We start from the raw sequence: 19,809 nt of genomic DNA, 5'->3' as shown, positions 1-19,809 counted from the left end.
GGTTGGCCTGGCTGAGCTTGGAGGTCTCTTCCAACCTGGTTGATTCTATGATTCTAAGCTTTCAAGATTGGAAAGTAAAAGATTTTGTTTTGGTGTGGCACAGTGAAGAGCTTTATTTATACTTTGTTTACTTAATTGCTAGATGAAAGTTGTGCTTACTCAGCATTTTGTTTGACTGCTTTAGATTGGAGAGGACTGTTAAAGGTCATCTAGTCCAGCTCTCCTGCAGTGAGCAGGGACATCTCCTAAATCAAGTTGCTCTGAGCTCCAGGTGTCCTGACCTGGAATGCTTCCAAGAATGGTGCTTTTGCTATCTCTGGGCAACCTGGGCCAGTGTCTTATCGTCCTCAGTGTAAAAGATTTGTTTCTTCTGTCTAGTCTAAATCTCCTGTCTTCCATCATCCTTGTCCTGTCATAACAAGCACCAGTAAAAGATCTGTCCCTATTGTTCTTCTAGACTGCTCTAAGTACTAAAAGGCCACAGTTAGATCTCCACGGAGCCTTCTTTTCTCCAGACTGAACAACTCGATCTTTGTCAGTCTGTCCACAAAACAGAGGGGTTCCAGCCCTCAGATCATTATTGTGGCCTTCTCTGAACCTGCTCCAACAGGTCCATCTTTACTGTGCTGAGAACTCCAGAGATGGGCACAACACTGCAGGTGGGGTCTCACCAGAGCAGAGCATAAAGGCAGAATCCCCTCCCTCAGTCAGCTGTCTCTCTTGCTGGGGGTGCAACTGAGGATATCACTGGCTTTCTGGACTGTGAGCACACATTCCCAGCTGAGGTCCAACTTTTCACTCACCATTACCTCCAGGTCCTGCTCTACTGAGCTGCTCTTCATCCCCCAGCCTTCATTGATACCAAAAATTGCCCCAACCCATGTGCAGGACCTTGCACTTGGCCTTGGTGACCCTCATGAGGTTCATACAGGTCCCCTTCTCAGGCTTGTCCAGATCCCTCTGGATGATCTCATCCCTCATGCACATCAGCTGTACCACTCAGCTTGGTGACATCTGCAAAATAGTTTTAAGAAGAAAATAGTTTAACATTTCAAGAAGAAAACAAGGCATAGTTTGTCTTTACAGACCGTTTAGTTGTACATGAGATGGTAGGCACAGACATGCTTGATGGAAGTGTGTGAACAAGTAACTACAAAGCAAGCCTGGTTTGAATTTGCAGGCCCTAATGATCTGTAGCTGCCCTTACCAGAATCTGGCTGCCTAATGAAGGCAGCAGTGAGCTGGAAACCCTACTCTGTACCCCTAGCCAGGACTGTTTTGAGCTGCCTAATTTTCACTGTAGGATAAGGACATGCTAATACTTGTCTTTACCTGTTTGTTAATGTTGTTATTAAAGTATAGCACAGGTAGCATTGAATTTAAAATTAATCATGAATAAAAAGTGCTGAAAACTTTTCATCTTGAATAATTCCAGCATTTAATTCTTCTGCACCTATTAGCTTCACTGATTTCTCTCTTTTTTGTCCTTTGGCAGTATTGCAGCTTGATGTGGATGCTCTTGGAGGCTCAGGGGTAACCTCACTGCTGTTTACAACTTCCTGAAGGGAGGTTGTAGCCAGGTGGGGTTGGGCTCTTCTCCCCGGCAAGCAGCAACAGAACAAGGGGACACAGTCTCAAGCTGTGCCAAGGGAGGTCTAGGCTGGATGTGAGGAGGAAGTTGTTGTCAGAGAGAGTGATTGGCATTGAAATCATAGAATCATAGAATCGACCAGGTTGGAAGAGACCTCCAAGATCAGCCAGTCCAACCTAGCACCCAGCCCTAACCAATCAACTAGACCATGGCACTAAGTGCCTCATCCAGGCTTTTCTTGAAGACCCCCAGGGACGGTGCCTCCACCACCTCCCTGGGCAGCCCATTCCAATGCCAATCACTCTCTCTGTGAAGAACTTCTTCCTAATATCCAGCCTAGACCTACCCTGGCACAACTTGAGACTGTGTCCCCTTGTTCTATTGCTGGTTGCCTGGGAGAAGAGGCCACCTCCCACCTGGCTACAATGCCCCTTCAGGTAGTTGTAGACAGTAAAAAGATCACCCCTGAGCCTCCTCTTCTCCAGGAGGGCTGCCCAGGGAGGTGGTGGAGTCACCGTCCCTGGAGGTGCTGAAGCCAAGCCTGGCTGGGGCACTTAGTGCCATGGTCTGGTTGACTGGCTAGGGCTGGGTGCTAGGTTGAGCTGGATGATCTTGGAGGTCTCTTCCAACCTGGTTGATTCTATGATTCTCTTCCTTCACACTTCTTGAGCTTAGTTTTTTGCTACTTTGCATAAATGCTGTACAAGTGGTTTAAAAAGCCAAACACACAAAACTTAGATTCTCTCTCTAAAGCAGTCATTGATAAGCAATATCAGTTGTGTTAAAATAGAAAACAAAAATCTTGAAGCTCAACTTTGCAGGATGATGTTTTTAAAATCCCCTTTGTTTTTGTGAGCCTCTCATAACCTAGTGAAATCTAAACCGTGGCATGCAACACATGATACTGTGTGTGACAAAGGAATTGGTTGATTTGTTAGCCAAGCCAGTACAGCTTTGTTGTTTTTCTTCTGCGCTGGAAGTCAGCAGTGTTAAACATAAATGGGCTGAAATGTCCTGGTTTGGGGAGATACAAGAGCATTACTGAAAAGGATGTGCTTTGGATACTTAGTCAACTGAACATGAGTCAGCAGTGTGGCCAGGGGCCCAGTGGCATGCTGGCTTGTATTAAAAATACTGTGGCCAGTAGGAACAGGGAGCTGATTATCCCTCTGTGCTGAGCACTGGTGAGACCACGCCTTGAGTATTGTGGTCAGTTCTGGACCCCTCACTATAGGAGGAATATTGGGGAGGAATAATAAACTCCACCAGTAGAGGCTGGGAGGTGACTGCTGGAAAGCAGTCCTGTGGAGAGGGACCTGGGGGTCTTGGTGGCTAACAAGTTACCCATGGCACAGCAATGTGCCCTTGTGGCCAAGAGGGCCAAGGGCATCCTGGGGTGTATTAGGAGGAGTGTGTCCAGCAGATCAAGGGAGGTTCTCCTCCCCATCTGCTCTGCCCTTTTGAGACCTCATCTTGGATACTGTGTTCAATTTTGGGCTCCCCAGTTGAAGAGGGACAGGGATCTGCTGGAGAGGGTGCAGTGAAGGGCTGTGAGGATGATGAGGGGACTGGAGGGCATGGCTGATGAGGAGAGGCTGAGGGACCTGGGGCTGCTTAGTCTGGAGAAGAAAAGAGAGGGAATTTGCTAAATGTTTATAAACATCTGAGGGCTGCCAGGAGAGGGGGACAGGCTCTGCTCACTGGTCCCTGGAATAGAACAAGAAGCAATGGGTGTAAATTGCAGCACAGGAGGTTCCAGCTCAACACAAGGGGGAACTTCTTTCCTGTAAGGGTCCCAGAGCACTGGAACAGGCTCCCCAGAGAGGTTGTGGGGTTTCAGTCTCTGGAGGCTTTCAAGGCCTGTCTGGATGTGTTCCTCTGTGATCTGTGTTAGATAGTACTGTCCTGTTCTGCAGGGGGGTTGGACTCGGTGATCTCCTTGGGTCCAACCCCTAACATCCTGTGAGCCTGTGATGCTGTGAGGTGCTGGAGCACATCCAGAAAAGGGCATCGAGGCTTATGAAAGGCCTGGAATACATGGTCTGTGAGGAGTGTCTGAGGGAGCTGGGATTGTTCAGTTTGGAGAGAAGAGGGCTGAGAGACATATCGAGGGATTATAAAGGTATATCTAGGACCTTTAGCAGGCTTTGGAACTGGTTATCAAGATGTTGCAGAGAGACATGGAGAGAGAAGACAAGAATCTCCAACAGGGAGTTGGAAAAGATTTCCATAAGACCAATGAGATAGGGAGGAAGATCTAGAACATTTTAAGGAAATAATTATGAGCTTTAGGGTGTAGTCTGAGCATGGCTGGCAATGTCTGAAGAGTTACCTGCCTTTATCTTTAGTTAATGATGTTCTTAAGATGATCTCAGTCAAGTCTACAGGCAAGGAAGGCAAAAGGATGTGAGGAACTTGCTGAGAAGTAAATGCAGTTCAGAATCCTCAGTGTTCTTCAGTGGGTTTTTCTTTCAGCTGAAGAGTAGCAGCTGCAGGAGTGACCAACCACTTCTGGTAATGCCATAGTTTCTCTCTTAGTGACTGTCTAAGATTTTAGAAACTCTTTTGGGCTATTTGGACTTATAAACTGAAGAACCTCTGTAATAAAAGCCCTGAGACCTTGAGGCCCTAGCTCAGAAAGTGCTTTTCTAAGCTTCTGCTCCCACAGAAGGTTCTGGCTCTCCTTACAGGAGTGGAAATTACATAATTGGGCTATTTGTGCTGCTGCATCAGCCCAGGCACTGTAAGAGAGAAAATACTAGGCCATAAGTCTGCTTTGTGTACACTTGGGAAGTTATTTAAAGGTACTGATAGCTTGTGCCAACAAACTATTTTAAGAGATTGACAGGGGAAAGTGCTACATTTCCTGAAGAGCTATATCCAGTATGAAATAGAAATGGAGCTTGAAATTACATGTGAGATTTCAAAAGCAGTGTGGCCAGCAGGTCGAGGGAGGGGATTCTGCCCCTCTGCTCTGCTGAGACCCCCACCGACAGTGCAGTGCCCAGCTCTGGAGTCCTCAACACAGGAGAGACATGGACCTGTTGGAGCAGATCCAGAAGAGGTCACAGAAATTGATCTGAGAGCTGGAACCTCTCTGCTGTGCAGACAGGCTGAGAGTTGAGTTTGCTCAGTTTGGAGAAGAAGAGACTGCAGGAAGACCTTAAAGCAGCTTTCCAGGATTTTTAGGGGCTAGCAGGATAGCTGGAGAGCACTTGTTAAAAAGCTGTGTAGTGACAGAATGAGGAGTAATGGCTTCAGACTGGAGGAAGCTGGGTTTAAATGGGACATTAGGAGGAAATTTTCCCCATGAGGGTGGTGAGATACTGGAACAGGCTAGCCAGAGAGGTTGTGGAGGCTCCAAGCCTGGAAATGTTCAAAGGCAGATTGGATGAGGCCTTCAGCCAGTCTAGTAGCAGGTGTTCCTGCCCATTGCAGGGGGTTGGAACTAGGTGACTTTTAAGGTCACTTCCAACCCAAACCATTCTGTGATTCTATCCTTGAAAATACTAGAAGACTTTAGGTAGATTATGAAGCTTCTAGTTTTAGTTTTGAGGCTTCATGTGAACAGTCCTTTTAAGCTGGAGTTTCCTGCAAAGGTTTGTTACAGAAATCACTACAAGCTCAGCTAATTTAAAGTAGCATCCTGCTGATAAAAAGTCTTTGAGATTGGAATATTCTTTAGGCTTTTGAAGAGCAGCAGCTGTGTCTCTAAAAGAATTCCTTCCCTATATAAGAGTGTGGATATCCAGGGGTTTTTTAGCACTGGTCATTTATCCCACCCAAATGATTTGGCTGTTGCATGCCTGTTTTGTGCATTACAGTAGTTTTGCTGTGCTGTTGTAATGGTCACAGCCCATACAAGGAGTGTGTTCAGCACTTGGTAACTAGACAGCTGCTGTAAGCATTAATTTGGTTTTGTAGCAAATAAAAGAACAGCTTCCAAGACCTATCTGCAGCTTAAAATAGACCAGGGAGAGTGTAATTGAGATGCTTCACAATTAGACTCTCAGGGTGATTTTGTTGTCCAGCACCCACTTAGAGCACGTTTCCAGAAAAGCATCTGGAGCAGAAGTGGCACAGGTGAGAGCGTTCCCCTGTCTGCTTGGTAGCAAGTTCACCTGCTGGCAAACACCTCCTTTGCTACCAGTTGATGTGTGGTGTGGCACTGGCTGCTCTGTTTGGATTATTGTGGTGAATGTGTGCATCCAAGGAAACCTTGGGGCAGCCTTCCAGGATTTGAAAAAGGCCTACAGGATAGCACGTGTTGTGATGGTTTGGGTGTTCCCTGCCCCCCCCCCCCCCACTTTAGAAATCACCCAGACTAGACTCAGACAGCTCTGGAAATTTGAACGAAGCTTATATTTACAGCTGGCACAACAGACAAGCAGATATTTAAAGTATATACAGATACATACAGAAATAGACAAGGTAAAAGGTAATACAGAAACACAACAGCCCTCCGAGAAACCTGAGTCCCCAGGAGGGGCTCTCAACCACCCCTTCACCTTCCCCCTACCCTTCTCAACCTTATGCCAGTCCCAAGGAAGAATGGAGGTTTGGCCAGGTTAGGAAGCAAAGTGGGTTAGCCCAAAATGGAGGGTGAGGTTAGAGAGTAAGAAGCAGCTCAGACAGTTCCCCATCAGCAGCCCAAGTGAGAATAGTTATCTGTGTTTTGCTTTTCTTGTTCCTATACATCTCAGCAAGCCTGTGAGTGCATAGAATCAACCAGGTTGGAAGAGACCTGCAAGATCATCCAGTCCAACCTGTCAACCAGACCATGGCACTAAGTGCCTCAGCCAGGCTTTGCTTCAACACCTCCAGGGACGGTGACTCCACCACCTCCCTGGGCAGCCCATTCCAATGCCAATCACTCTCTCTGACAACAACTTCCTCCTGACACCCAGCCTAGACCTGCCCTGGCACAACTTCAGACTGTGTCCCCTCCTTTTTGTTGCTGGTTGCCTGGGAGAAGAGACCAACCCCACCTGGCTACAATGTCCCTTTAGGTAGTTGTAGACAGCAATGAGGTCATCCCTGAGCCTCCTCTTCTCCAGGCTAAACAAGCCCAACTCCCACAGCCTCTCCTCATAGGATTTATGTTCCAGGCCCCTCCCCAGCCTTGCTCCCCTTCTCTGGACACCTTCCAGCACCTCAACATCTCTCTTGAATTGAGGAGCCCAGAGCTAGACACAGTACTCAAGATGTGGCCTGAGCAGTGCTGAGCACAGGGGCAGAAGAACCTCCCTTGTCCTGCTGCCCACACTGCTCCTCAGCCAGCCCAGGATGCCATTGGCTCTGCTGCCCACCTGGGCACACTGCTGCCTCATTTTCAGCTTCTCTCTACCAGCAGTCCCAGCTCCCTCTCTGCCTGGCTGCTCTCAGCCACTCTGGCCCCAGCCTGTAGTGCTGCTTGGGGTTATTGTGGCCAAAGTGTAGAACCCTGCACTTGGCCTTGTTCAGTCTCATCCCATTGGCCTCTGCCTACCCATCCAGCCTGTCCATGTCCCTCTGCAGGGCTCTCCTACCTTCCAACAGCTCCACAGCTGCTCCTAGCTTGGAGTCATCTGCAAACTTACTGATGCTGGACTCAATCCCCTCGTCCAGATCATCAGTAAAGATATTGAACAGGACTGTGCCCAGCAGCACTGATCCCTGGGGCACACCACTAGTGAAAGCTGCCAACTGGATGTGGCACAATTCACCACCACTTTCTGGGCTCTGCCATCCAGACAGTTCTTGATTCAGCACAGAGTGAATCTGTCCAAACCATGAGCTGCCAACTTGGCTAGGAGCTTCTCGTGCAGTAGCTATCACCATTGTTTGCCTTTCACAACCTGTAATCTAGTTCTTCTCACCAAAACATTCTAGCCTGCTTCAAACTAGCAGTAGTGACAGGACAAGGGGTGAGAGCTTGAAATTGGAAAAAGTTTGATCGAGATTAGACATTAGGAAGGATTTCTTCCCTGTGAGCATGATGAGTACTAGGACAAGTTGCCCAGAGAAGCTGTGGAGGCTTCAGCTTCCCCTGGGTGTGGTAACTGCCCTATCCTTGGAAACATTCCGGGTCAAGTTGTTTGGGGCTCTGAGCAACCTGATCTAGCTGAAGATGTCTAGCCTCTCTGCAGTCACAGAATCACAGGATCACAGAATTTCTTAGATTGGAAAAGCCTTTCAGGATCATCCAGTCCAATCATTAGTTTCACACTGACAAGTCCTTGACCAAACCAAATCCCTCAGCACAACATCTCATCTCTAGGAATTGCTGTGGATGGAAAGGACCACCAGCATCATCCAGTCCAACCTTCATCCCAGCAGCCTTCATCACCAGACCATAGCCTCAAGTGTCACACCCACTCTCCTTTTAAACACCTCCAGGGATGGTGACTCCACCACCTCCCTGGGCAGCCTGTGCCAGTGCCTGACCACCTGCTCAGGAAAGAGCTTCCTCCCAACAGCCAACCTGGTGCAACTTGAGGCCGTTTCCTCTTGTCCTATCATTAGTAACTGGGGAGCAGAGACCAGCTCCAGCCTCACTACAACCTGCTTTTGGGTAGCTGTAGAGGGCAATAAGGTCCCCTCTCAGCCTCCTCTTCTCCAGACTAAACACCCCCAGCTCCCTCAGCCACTCCTCATAGCTGATGTTCTCCAGACCTCTCCCCAGCCTCGTTGCCCTTCTCTGCACCCGCTCCAGCACCTCAATGTCCCTCCTGTACTGTGGTGACCAAAACTGGGCAGTCAGCAGAGGCTAGGTGATCTTAAAGCCCCTTTGAACCCACACCATTCTGTGTCTCTTACTTAGATGATGCCAGAGAAACTGACCTGGGTTTATTTTTCTGTTGCAGGTGCGAGATGATGTGTTAAACTCCTTGAATAACAACTTCCTACAAACATTAAATCAAGCGTGGAATGATCATCAGACAGCAATGGTGATGATTAGAGATATTCTGATGTATATGGTGGGTATTCTGCTTTTCCATGTGTTTAATGCTGTCAGTAGTCTTTTTACATATCCAAGTAAATGAGCTGGAAGGGTAAAAAGCAAGGCATGCTTATAAGTCTTCCCAAAACTACTGTCTGTCCCTTGTTTTGAGAGCTCTGTGTGCTTACAAGACTATTGGAGGTGGATGAGAAATTACAATTGCATTCTTCTTTCAGGATATCTCATTACAAGTTGAAAAATGGACATGAAAAATAATTGAATTTTGCAGTTGTTATAAACTAGTCAGGCCCATTCTAGCAGGTTGTAGATGTTACTTGCACGTTTTGGTTTCTATAGTGGTAGTTTCTTACTGTAGGAAGCATGATGGTATAAAGCCTCTTCAGATTTCCAGTGGAGCTGTTATTTTAAGGGTTTGAAAAGACTAACTTAGGTGCAGTCTACATCCTTGAGTGCAAGGTATCAATTGAATCTGGTACAGGCTGCCCAGGGGGTTATGGAGTCTCCCTCTCTGGAGATACTCAAAACCTGCCTGGTTGTGTTCCTGTGTGATCTGGTGTAGGTGACCCTGCTCTGCAGTGGGGTAGGGTTGGAGTGGATAATCTTTTGATGTCCCTCCCAGCTCCTGACATTCTGTAGTTCTGTGATCCTTTGCTGCTCATATAGAGCTTGAGAACAAGATTAAGCAGTAGATAAGCATGTGATCTTTCGTAGAATCAGTCAGGGTTGGAAGGGACCACAAGGATCATCTGGTTCCAACTCCCTTGCCATGGGCAGGGACACTCTACCCTAGATAAGGCTGTCCAGAGCCCCATCCAGCCTGGCCTTAAACACCTTCACGGATGAGGCCTCAACCACCTCCCTGGGCGACCCATCCCAGGCTCTCACCACTCTCATGCTGAACAACTTCCTCCTCATGTCCAGCCTGAACCTACCCATCTCCAGCTTCACATCTTTTGTTGCATGGTTGTAATCTTGAAAGATTCCTACCTGAGAGCTGACAGAAGAGGCTTTTTCTGAAGGTAGAACACCTTAAATTTTCATGTCTGCATTGTGTTATGCTTTAGGTAGTTGGTATATTTCTACAGTATTAGGGGTATGCTCTGAGGAATGGTTCCAGGGATAGAGCATCTGGTAGTTGTGCAGTTCATGTATAGCTTCTAGTCAAAGATTTTAACTTCAGGAGGAAAAGTGTTAAAGCACTGTGGATTTTCTTATGTAAAGTCTTTTCTTTCCCTACTATCATGCCAAAGATACTGCTTGATGTGGTATTAAGCAGTGAGGGACAGAGGACAGTAATGCTTTCCCCCCTCTTTTTTTATTCTTTTTATTCCTTTCTGTCTTTTTTCCCTCAGGAAAGGTGGTTAACTGCTATTTTGTCTGCTGAAAATCTGAAGTGAAGAACTTGTAGCTGTTCAAAATCTCATGCTACAAAACTAAACCTGTTCGTTATCAGTGCTAGAGAAATATAATTTCATTACTAAGCTACTAAAAAAAATCACTGTAACTATTGTAGCCACATAGCTTAATCTTTTACCATTTTGGTTTAAATGAATTTGTTGGCTTTCATGTTGTGAGTTTTCTGTGTCTTTGTTTGATTTGGTTTCATTTTGGGGGGGTGTCTTCTGTGGTTTTTGTTAAGACCATGTAACTGCAGATACAGGGCTGGATAAAATCTGCCTTCAGTGACACTTAATAAGCTGTCTATCTTGTCATTCTAAAAGAAAGTCCATTTTGAGGGTATTCTATGAGAATTCTTGGAATCTCTAATCTGTTTGTGAAGGACAAGCAGAGATAAATTGCTGCTAGCTGGCTGGATTCAATAGTAGTTACTAACACAGTCTGCCCAAGCTGGGGGTGAATGTTAAGAAAGGTTAGAAGATGGAATCCAGAGCTTTCTAGGGGAGTTAGCTGTTGTGTTTGTGCTAGTTTGAAGGTAGCTAGAATGTTTTGGTGAGAAGAGTTAGGCTACAGGCTGTGAAAAAGAAAACAGTGGTGATGTCTACTTCACTCATAGGCTTGCTGAGATGTATAAGAACAAGAACACAAACATAGATAACAGAGTCGCTGTCTGGGCTTTGGGCTGCACTTCTCTCTCTAACCTAACCTGCCTTCTTTGTGACTAATCCACCTGCTTCCTGACTGACCCTCCATACAACCTGAAACATAAGGCAAGATCTTGGGTAAGGTTGAGGAGTGGGAGGAAAGTGGGGGGGCAGTTGAGAGCCCCTCCTCGGGACTCAAGTTTCTGGGAGGGCTGTTGTGTTTCTGTATTACTTGTGTATTTCTGTATCTATTGTAATTATCTGCTTGTCTATTGTGATATATAAATATCAAATATATATATATATATATAAATAGCAAATGGGCCCCTCAATTCAAGAAAGATGTTGAGTTGCTGGAACATGTCCAGAGAAGGGCAACAAAGCTGGTGAGGGACCTGGAGCACAAATCCTATGAGGAGAGGCTGAGGGAGCTGGGCCTGTTTAGCCTGGAGAAGAGGAGGCTCAGGGGTGATCTTTTTACTGCCTACAACTACCTGAAGGGGCATTGTAGCCAGGTGGGGGGTGGCCTCTTCTCCCAGGCAACCAGCAATAGAACAAGGGGACACAGTCTCAAGTTGTGCCAGGGTAGGTCTAGGCTGGATATTAGGAAGAAGTTCTTCACAGAGAGAGTGATTGGCATTGGAATGGGCTGCCCAGGGAGGTGGTGGAGGCACCGTCCCTGGGGGTCTTCAAGAAAAGCCTGGCTGAGGTACTTAGTGCCATGGTCTGGTTGATTGGTTAGGGCTGGGTGCTAGGTTGGACTGGATGATCTTGGAGGTCTCTTCCAACCTGGTTGATTCTATGATTCTATAAATAGCAAATATAAGCTTCATTCCATTTCCAGAGCTGCTGAGTCTACTCTGGGTGATTTCCAAAGTGTGGTGGGGCAGAGAACAGCCAAACCATCACAGTGTTTTAGCCAAATATGGAGTATTGTTTCAGTGTAGGTAGTGCTGGATGCTCAAAGGTGGTCAGAGTGGGTAATCCAGTGTTGTCAGATGCTCTTCAATTCAGTACATCTCTGATGGCTCAGACACTACCACAGTTGGCTTAGCGCTCTTGTTACAGTGTATTGAGCAGTACATAGAGGATCAAGAAGTCCCCTTGTTGAGGTAGGATTGCATGCTTGCAGCTAGCACTTTCAGAGGGAGATAAGAGCTGTTTCTTAAGTACTTTTTTTGTGCCTTGACTCCTCTTGGAAGCTTGCAAGTGCTGTTAGAACAGCCTTATCTTTTCCACCAAGACACCAGGAGACCTGGGGCATCCCTGCAAGTGACAATTTAACTTCATTGGGTCGTGCTTTAGATTCAGAGCACAGTAACAAATAAATGAATACCTCTGGAATTTGTAGTCCTTCCTGTGCTGTTTGACAGTTCTTAATTATTTCAAGTGGTCATTCAGCTGAGGCCTCCACTTAACTAATTATTTCCCTCCCATGGGCTTTTTTTTCCTGTACTGAAATGAGAGCTGAAGAAACAGAAGAGACTCGTTTATAATAATATGTGTATGGTACTGTGGTAAAAATATAATACATTTTTTATTTCAAAGTGCTTTTGTAAACTACAGGAGCTCTGATGTCCTATTAAATATCTGTAGTGTAGGACAGGCTTTCTGCTTACAAATCTTCATTATTAGAGAGAGTGATTTGCCATTGGAATAGGCTGCTCAGGGAGGTGGTGGAGTCACCATCCCTGGAGGTGTTCAAGAAAAGCCTGGATGAGGCACTTGGTGCCATGGTCTGGTTGACTGGCTAGGGCTGGGTGCTAGGTTGGACTGGATAATCTTGGAGGTCTCTTCCAACCTGGTTGATTCTGTGATTCTGCAAGGAGCAGACTGGGTCCTTTCCTTTGACTTGGAGGGGCATAAGACGTGGGCATTAGAAAATTGTTGCTTTGATTAGGCTGCTGGAAGGTTTTGCAGCCTTTCAGTACTTAAAGGAGCTTATCAGAAAGATGGGGACAGACTTTTTAGCAGGACCTGTTTGTGATGGGACAAGGGGCAGTGGCTTTAAACTAAAACAAGAGCTACAGGTGAGATGCAAGGAGGTCTTTTTATACTGAGGGTAGTGGAACACCAGCCCAGATTAGCCAGAGAGGTGGTAGATGTCCCATCCTCAGAAATGGTCCAGGTCAGGTTGAATGGGACTGTGAGTAGCTTGCACTAATGGAAGATGCCCCTGCTGACTGCAGGGTGGTTGGGCTAGGTGAGCTTTAAAGATCTCTTCGAACCTGAAGCATTCTAGGGTGATTCTGTGGGACTGAGAGTAGCTTGCACTAATGGAAGATGCCCCTGCTGACTGCAGGGGGGTTGGGCTAGGTGAGCTTTAAAGATCTCTTCGAACCTGGAGCATTCTAGGGTGATTCTGTGGGACTGAGAGTAGCTTGCACTAATGGAAGATGCCCCTGCTGACTGCAGGGGGGTTGGGCTAGGTGAGCTTTAAAGATCTCTTCGAACCTGGAGCATTCTAGGGTGATTCTGTGGGACTGAGAGTAGCTTGCACTAATGGAAGATGCCCCTGCTGACTGCAGGGGGGTTGGGCTAGGTGAGCTTTAAAGATCTCTTCAAACCTGAAGCATTCTAGGGTGATTCTGTGGGACTGAGAGTAGCTTGCACTAATGGAAGATGCCCCTGCTGACTGCAGGGGGGTTGGGCTAGGTGAGCCTTAAAGATCTCTTTGAACCTGAAGCATTCTAAGGTGATTCTGTGGGACTGTGAGTAACTTGCATGGACTGAGTAACTTGCACTAATGGAAGATGTCCCTGCTGACTGCAGGGAGGTTGGACTAGATGAGCTTTAAAGATCTCTTCAAGCCTGAAACATTCTAAGATAATTCTATGTAATGATTACAAATTAAAGTCCAAGCTATGGGTTAAAATGGGGCTAGTCTTTCAGATTTACTGTTTCACCTTTGTCACTGGAATGTCCTGCTAAGTCCAGCATCATTCCATTCATTGGAAAGTGACCAAGAGCAGAAAACTTCCAGGCTTGAGTCTGTATTCATTCAAAATATTTGCAAAAAGATACTGGTACTGTGAAATTATAGTGGAAGACACTTGAAAGATCATCAAATACCAACCCCTCTGCCATGGGCAGGGATACCTCCTACTTGACCAGGTTGCTCAAGGTCCCATCCAACCCAGCTTTGAACACTTCCAGGCCTCCACAGCTTCTCTGGGCAGTCTGCTGCAGTGCCTCAGCACCCTCATGGTGGTGGAGCTTTGATCCATTGCCCCTCATTCTGTCACTGCATGCCTTCTAAAGAGTCATTTTCCAGCTATCCTATAAAACCCTCTTTGTATCCTGGGATTCTACTAGAAGATCTCTCCAGAGCATTCTCCAGGCTGTGCAACCCTCAGCCTGCCATTGTAGGAGAGGTGCTTCAGCCATCTGATCATCTTCGTGGCCTCCTTTGCATCATAGAATCAAGCAGGTTGGAAGAGACCTCCAAGCTCAGCCAGTCCAACCTAGCACCCAGCCCTAGCCAACCAACCAGACCATGGCACTAAGTGCCTCAGCCAGGCTTTGCTTCAACACTTCCAGGGACAGTGACTCCACCACCTCCCTGGGCAGCCCATTCCAATGCCAATCACTCTCTCTGACAACAACTTCCTCCTAACATCCAGCCTAGACCTGCCCTGGCACTACTTGACACTGTGTCCTCTTGTTCTGTTGCTGCTTGCCTAGCAGAAGAGGCCACCCTCCACCTGGATACAGCCTCCCTTCAGGGAGTTGTAGCCAGCAATGAGCTCTGCCCTGAGCCTCCTCTTCTCTAGGCTAAACAACCCCAGATCCCTCAGCCTCTCCTCATAGAGTTTGTGTTCCAGGCCTTTCACCAGCTTTGTTGCCCTTCTCTGGACACATTAAGTGCATACAAGAAGATACAAACCTCTTTCTTCTGCATACTTTTACTACTTATAAAATTTGATTTAAATACACATTAGGTTTTTCCTTAGAAAGGTACATGTTTTGACTTTGTGCCATGTTCTGCTGCTGAATGACTAGATCACTTGCTGCTTCAGATTTCTGGCAGGGTTTCATTTGACCAGCAGAACCTCTTCCAATGAGACACTTATGAAGCTTGTCTTGCAGTTGCAGTTTGAAAGAGTGTATTACCTTTTCTCTTGAGTCATGGGTGCCTTCTGGTAGATGTCTGCTTGGTTTCATGTCTGTTACGTGATGTACTTCTAGCATGAGGTTTTGCACTGTGAAATTACACAATCTGAGGTAGTCTAGTTTCCACAAGTGAATGCCAGGTTTACTTTGTAGTGCAATAGCTCTCCTGTTTCACATGGACTGTAGTGCTCAGTGCCAGGAGAGATGTTCCCAGACAACCAGCAACGGAACAAGGGGACACACTCTCAACTTGTGATGTGGGAATTATAGGCTGGATGTAAGGAGGAAGTTGTTGGCAGAGAGAGTGATTGGAGTTGGGATGGGCTGCCCAGGTAAGTCGTGGAGTCACCATCCCTGGAGGTGTTGAAGAAGAGCCTGGATGAGGCAATGCCATGGTCTGGTTAATTGGATAGGGCTGGGTGCTAGGTTGGACTGGCTGATCTTGGAGGTCTCTTCCAACCTGGTTGCTTCTACTCTGTGTGAATCCATGGCACTGGCTGCAGCAAAGTGCCGAAGCAGTGAAGTCATGTCCTAAGTAGCATCTTGACTAAGTCATGCACTAGGACATGCTGAAGTAGTGAAGTAAGGTGCTGCGTTTGGGCAGGCCTGAAAGGCAGTCTTGCTTAGGGCTGCAGCGTAGCTACATGTACCTGCCACAGGTTATGTTCAGCTGCTTTGTGTAACAGTGGCAGTGTAGGTGCAGTTGTTGGATCTTCTCTTCAAGCTACATGAGTTATGAGTACTTCTGGAATATCTGGAAACTGGCCTGAACTCGATTCTGTGGTGCTCCCTCTTTGCTGCTTAATGCAGCTTCAGATAGGCAAGTGCAGGGGTCACAGCCCTGGCTGCATCCTAAGTGCTAACAGTGCGACTTGGACCCTGTTAGAAGTGACACTGACTCCTGCAGTGCTACTGTGTGTTTTGCAGCGGGCAAATCCTTCCCTTCTTATCTGTGCCATGTAGAAAGTTGGGGTCTTGCCTTAGGCCAGCCCTGTCAGATGAGCTGTGTGAGAGTTTAGACCTTGGGGTGTGTGACTGTTGTCATTCGTGCCTTACAAGGTAGTATTGGTAAGTGGGCTGAAGGCTTCATTGTCCAGGTCATGCCTCTGTGCAGAGATGGGTAGAATGTGGCTGGTGGAGGTTTACAGTAGGTAACTTGCTTTAGCTGCAATCAGAATGATTCTGCACTGTAAGCAGCACTGTAGTTTGTGAATAATTGCTGTCTGACACTCCACCCTTGTCTTCTGAGAATTCCTCTTGCCTTTAAGCACCTGCTGTGTCTCCCTGTGGGAAGTGATTACTGTTTGGCAGCATGTAGGCTTGTCAGTCCAACCTGTTCCAGATGAGGCTTCCTACCTCTGAGTTTATTATCTTTTTTTTCTTTTTCAGTCTGTGAGGGCTTTCAGTAGCAGTGATCTGCTACAGTATGTGAGCAAATGAAGTGTTAGAAACATTAGTGCTACTGATCTTAGTTTGGGTATGGTAGCATGATTTGGCCTAGTAAAGAAGCATTGCTGTGACACCAAGAGATGTCTCTAGAGCTACCATTTCATAATGGCAGTATTTAGCACTGCCACAGCAGAAGCTATGCACATGAGTCATGGCTTTACTCCACTCTTATACCCTGCTGCCTGGGCTCCAAAGACCTCAAAATTCTTTGGGAATAATACCTATGTTCTTATCTCCTCAAATTAGATACTGTAAAAGACACTGCTTTTAATTTTTTTCTTCTCTTTAAAAGTGTATTTTAAGCTTGTCTTGCTTTAGAATCACATTTAATACTGGGTATTAAACTAATACTGGGTACTAAATGAGTACAGTAATTTTCTGTCTGCTAGTAGCTCTTGTTTCCCCTTTCTAGTTAAAAAGTTGGGAGAGAGGAGCAGAAAAGGAGAGACCAACTTTTGGGGTGTTTCTGTGGGCAGCAGTAAGAAACTTGAGGTGTCTGCTCAGCAGTGTCTCAGTCAACTCTGCATAATGGTGTTAGAACTATACATCCTTGGAATAATCATCTGAGGATCAGCCTTGATTGGTGAACATGGGTAGTAGAGGGCTAGTTGGGAAGCTTGATCCTTCCCAATTGGGCATTTAAACCCATATTGGAACATAAAAGTGGTTCTTCTCTCTTGGAGTGTTGGGTTTTTTTTGAGTGAGAGAGGTATGTGTGTGATTTTGGTGGAGCATGACCAGGTTTAAAGATAATTTGCTCAAGTGGATTGAAAGTGAGTTTTTTGGGTTGGGGCCATCAGGAGTCAGGTACAATTTTGTAGTATCAATCCACAAACACTTCAGTTGTAACTATTCTCATTTAGGCTGTACTTTCTCTGCTGTTCATCTAAAGATGCTATTTCAGGACATTTCTCTGAATAGTGAGGTGGAACTGGTTGACTAAAAGGAGTTGGGAGGAAGATGAGAGAGGGAAAAGCAATTTGTTTTTTCTTAAAGAGCAAAAAGGAGGTGGATGGAAAGAGGTTCAGTAGATCAATCAGTAAAACCTGTTCTGGATTGTACCATGGAACAAAGTGGGGAAAAACAATTTGGTTTTTCTTAAAGTGCAAAATGAAGATGGATTGAAGAAGGTTCAGTAGATGAGGAATGGAATGAGATGGGGAAAAAACAATTTGGTTTTTCTTAAAGAGCAAAAAAGAGGTGGATAGAAGGAGGTTCAGTAGATCAGTAAAACCTGTTGTGGATTGTACCATGGAATGAGATGGGGAAAAACAATTTGTTTTTTCTTAAAGAGCAAAAAGGAGGTGAATAGAAGGAGGTTCTGTAGATCAATCAGTAAAACCTGTTCTGGATTGTACCATGGAACAAGGTGGGGAAAAACAATTTGGTTTTTCTTAAAGAGCAAAACAAAGGTGGATGGAAGGAGGTTCAGTAGATCAGTAAAACCTGTTCTGGATTGTACCATGGAATGAGATGGGGAAAAACAGCTTTGTTTTTTCTTAAAGAGCAAAAAGGAGGTGGGTAGAAGAAGGTTCAGTAGATCAGTAAAACCTGTTCTGGATTGTACCATGGATGTTGTCAGTATTCAGAGATTCCCCAGTCCGCAGACTGAAAAGTGGCAAAGTTGTAGATGTGTTCTGGCTTCCTTTAGGCTCACACTCTTAAGTAAACTTTACATAACGCTTTGGAAAATGTGACTGATTTGGAATTTTGAGGGTATTGAGAATTTTTCTTTGTGAAGAAAGGCGAGATTGATTATTTCTGTGCAGTGAAAACACAACCTCTCTCTCGCAGTGAAAGGCCTGGAACACAAAGCCTATGAGGAGAGGCTGAGGGAGCTGGGGTTGTTTAGCCTGGAGAAGAGGAGGCTGAGGGCAGATCACATTGCTGGCTACAACTACCTGAAGGGAGGCTGTAACCAGGTGGGGGGGGCCTCTTCTCCCAGGCAAGCAGCAAGAGAACAAGGGGACACAGTCTCAAGTTGTGCTGGGGGAAGTATAGGTTAGATGTTAGGAGGAAGTTGTTGTCAGAGAGAGTGATTGGCATTGGAATGGGCTGCCCCGGGAGGTGGTGGAGTCACTGTGCCTGGAGGTGTTCAAGCAAAGCCTGGCTGAGGCACTTAGTGCCATGGTCTGGTTGCTTGTGTAGGGCTGGGTGCTAGGTTGGACTGGCTGAGCTTGGAGGTCTCTTCCAACCAGGTTGATTCTATGATCCAAAGGAGGCCACGAAGATGATCAGATGGCTGAAGCACCTCTCCTACAATGGCAGGCTGAGGGTTGCACAGCCTGGAGAATGCTCTGGAGAGATCTTCTAGTAGAATCCCAGGATACAAAGAGGGTTTTATAGGATAGCTGGAAAATGACTCTTTATAAGGCATGCAGTGACAGAACGAGGGGCAATGGATCAAAGCTCCACCACCATGAGGGTGCTGAGGCAGGGCTGGGTACTAGGTTGGACTGGATGATTTTGGAGGTCTCTTCCAACCTGCTTGATTCTATGATTCAGATACAGTTTTGAGCATCACCTGTGTGCAGAGTGTCAAACTGTCTCGCTGTGTGTGCCTTCGTTGCAGGATCGTGTGTATGTGCAGCAGAATAATGTGGAGAACGTCTACAACTTGGGCCTGATTATTTTCCGCGACCAAGTTGTCCGCTACGGCTGTATCAGGGATCACCTGCGGCAGACTCTGCTGGATATGATTGCGAGAGAAAGGAAAGGAGAAGTTGTAGACAGGTAAGAGGTTTGTGACTGTCTTGGGTTGGAAACAATACCTGGTCAGTTAAGAGTGAAGCAAGGACATAACCCAAATCATTGTTTTAAGGCTGTATTTCTGATCCCAAGTAGAATTTATCCATGATAAGCAAGCAAATGCTTCTTTCTCCGTGGAGGTTTAGCATCATGGTAACTAATAAATAAAATCTCATTAGCATTTTTTTTCATACTTGGCCATTTTTAGTACAGCTTTTCTTAAAACTCTCTATTGCCACCTTGTGCCAGAGCATTTGATTATAAAGCAGACTTTTGACAGTCCTCTGCCTCATTCTCCCTTGTGTTTCCTCTGTACCAAGAGGTCATTTAATTTTCTTCTACCTGTATTTTTTTTCTAGTAGCAGTATTATTTTTGAAGTTTTTTAGTTGTTTCCTTTCCTCATGTTTTGACTCAGTTGTCTCTTGGTAGTTCAATTGCATCTCTGAGCTTTTAATCTGTTCCTTATGCTCTGTAGCCAGTTCAGTAGATGTGGAGTGTCATGCCACACGCTGCAGACGCTGTGGCTGAAGCCACTTCAGATTTGCCAGTTTTCTCCTGCTTCTCCACTTTCAGAGCAGCTGTTGGGTGTGGAGATGTTAATTTGGCTGCAATTCTGTGGCTGAGATTGCCCAACATACAAGTTAGGAAGAGCAAAGTACTCTGTGGACACAGCTGTGTATTGTCCAATGCTGCCAGCAAGGGGAATTTTTTCCTGGGTGCAGTTCTTTTGTTTTCACAGTTTATTGATGTGTCTCTGTGCCTGACCAAATGCATTTTCATTTAGTATTTTTTTCTTTAAAAATGCACAAAAAACCAAATCCCAACTAACCAGCTAAAAACCCTCAGCTCTGCCCAGCAACTTCCCTCTCTGCAGCTGTTTGGAATTATAGAATCAGGGAAGGGAAGGGGCCACAAAGAGCAG

The 19,809-nt window shown here is 46.1% G+C and overlaps 1 protein-coding gene across 1 annotated transcript in view; it reads left to right on the top strand.

The window, feature by feature from the left end:
- CUL3 (cullin 3) overlaps window positions 1-19,809 on the top strand; it is a 78,089-nt gene that overhangs the window by 32,307 nt on the left and 25,973 nt on the right. Inside the window, exons 3-4 of the mRNA XM_064152793.1 lie at window positions 8,437-8,550; window positions 18,711-18,871. Of these exons, the coding sequence (XP_064008863.1) occupies window positions 8,437-8,550; window positions 18,711-18,871 (275 nt within the window). The remainder of the gene's footprint in view (window positions 1-8,436; window positions 8,551-18,710; window positions 18,872-19,809) is intronic.

The sequence above is a fragment of the Pogoniulus pusillus genome, chromosome 13 (genome assembly GCF_015220805.1).
Source record: "Pogoniulus pusillus isolate bPogPus1 chromosome 13, bPogPus1.pri, whole genome shotgun sequence".
NCBI lineage: Eukaryota > Metazoa > Chordata > Aves > Piciformes > Lybiidae > Pogoniulus > Pogoniulus pusillus.
This window is presented reverse-complemented; position numbering and strand designations above follow the sequence as displayed.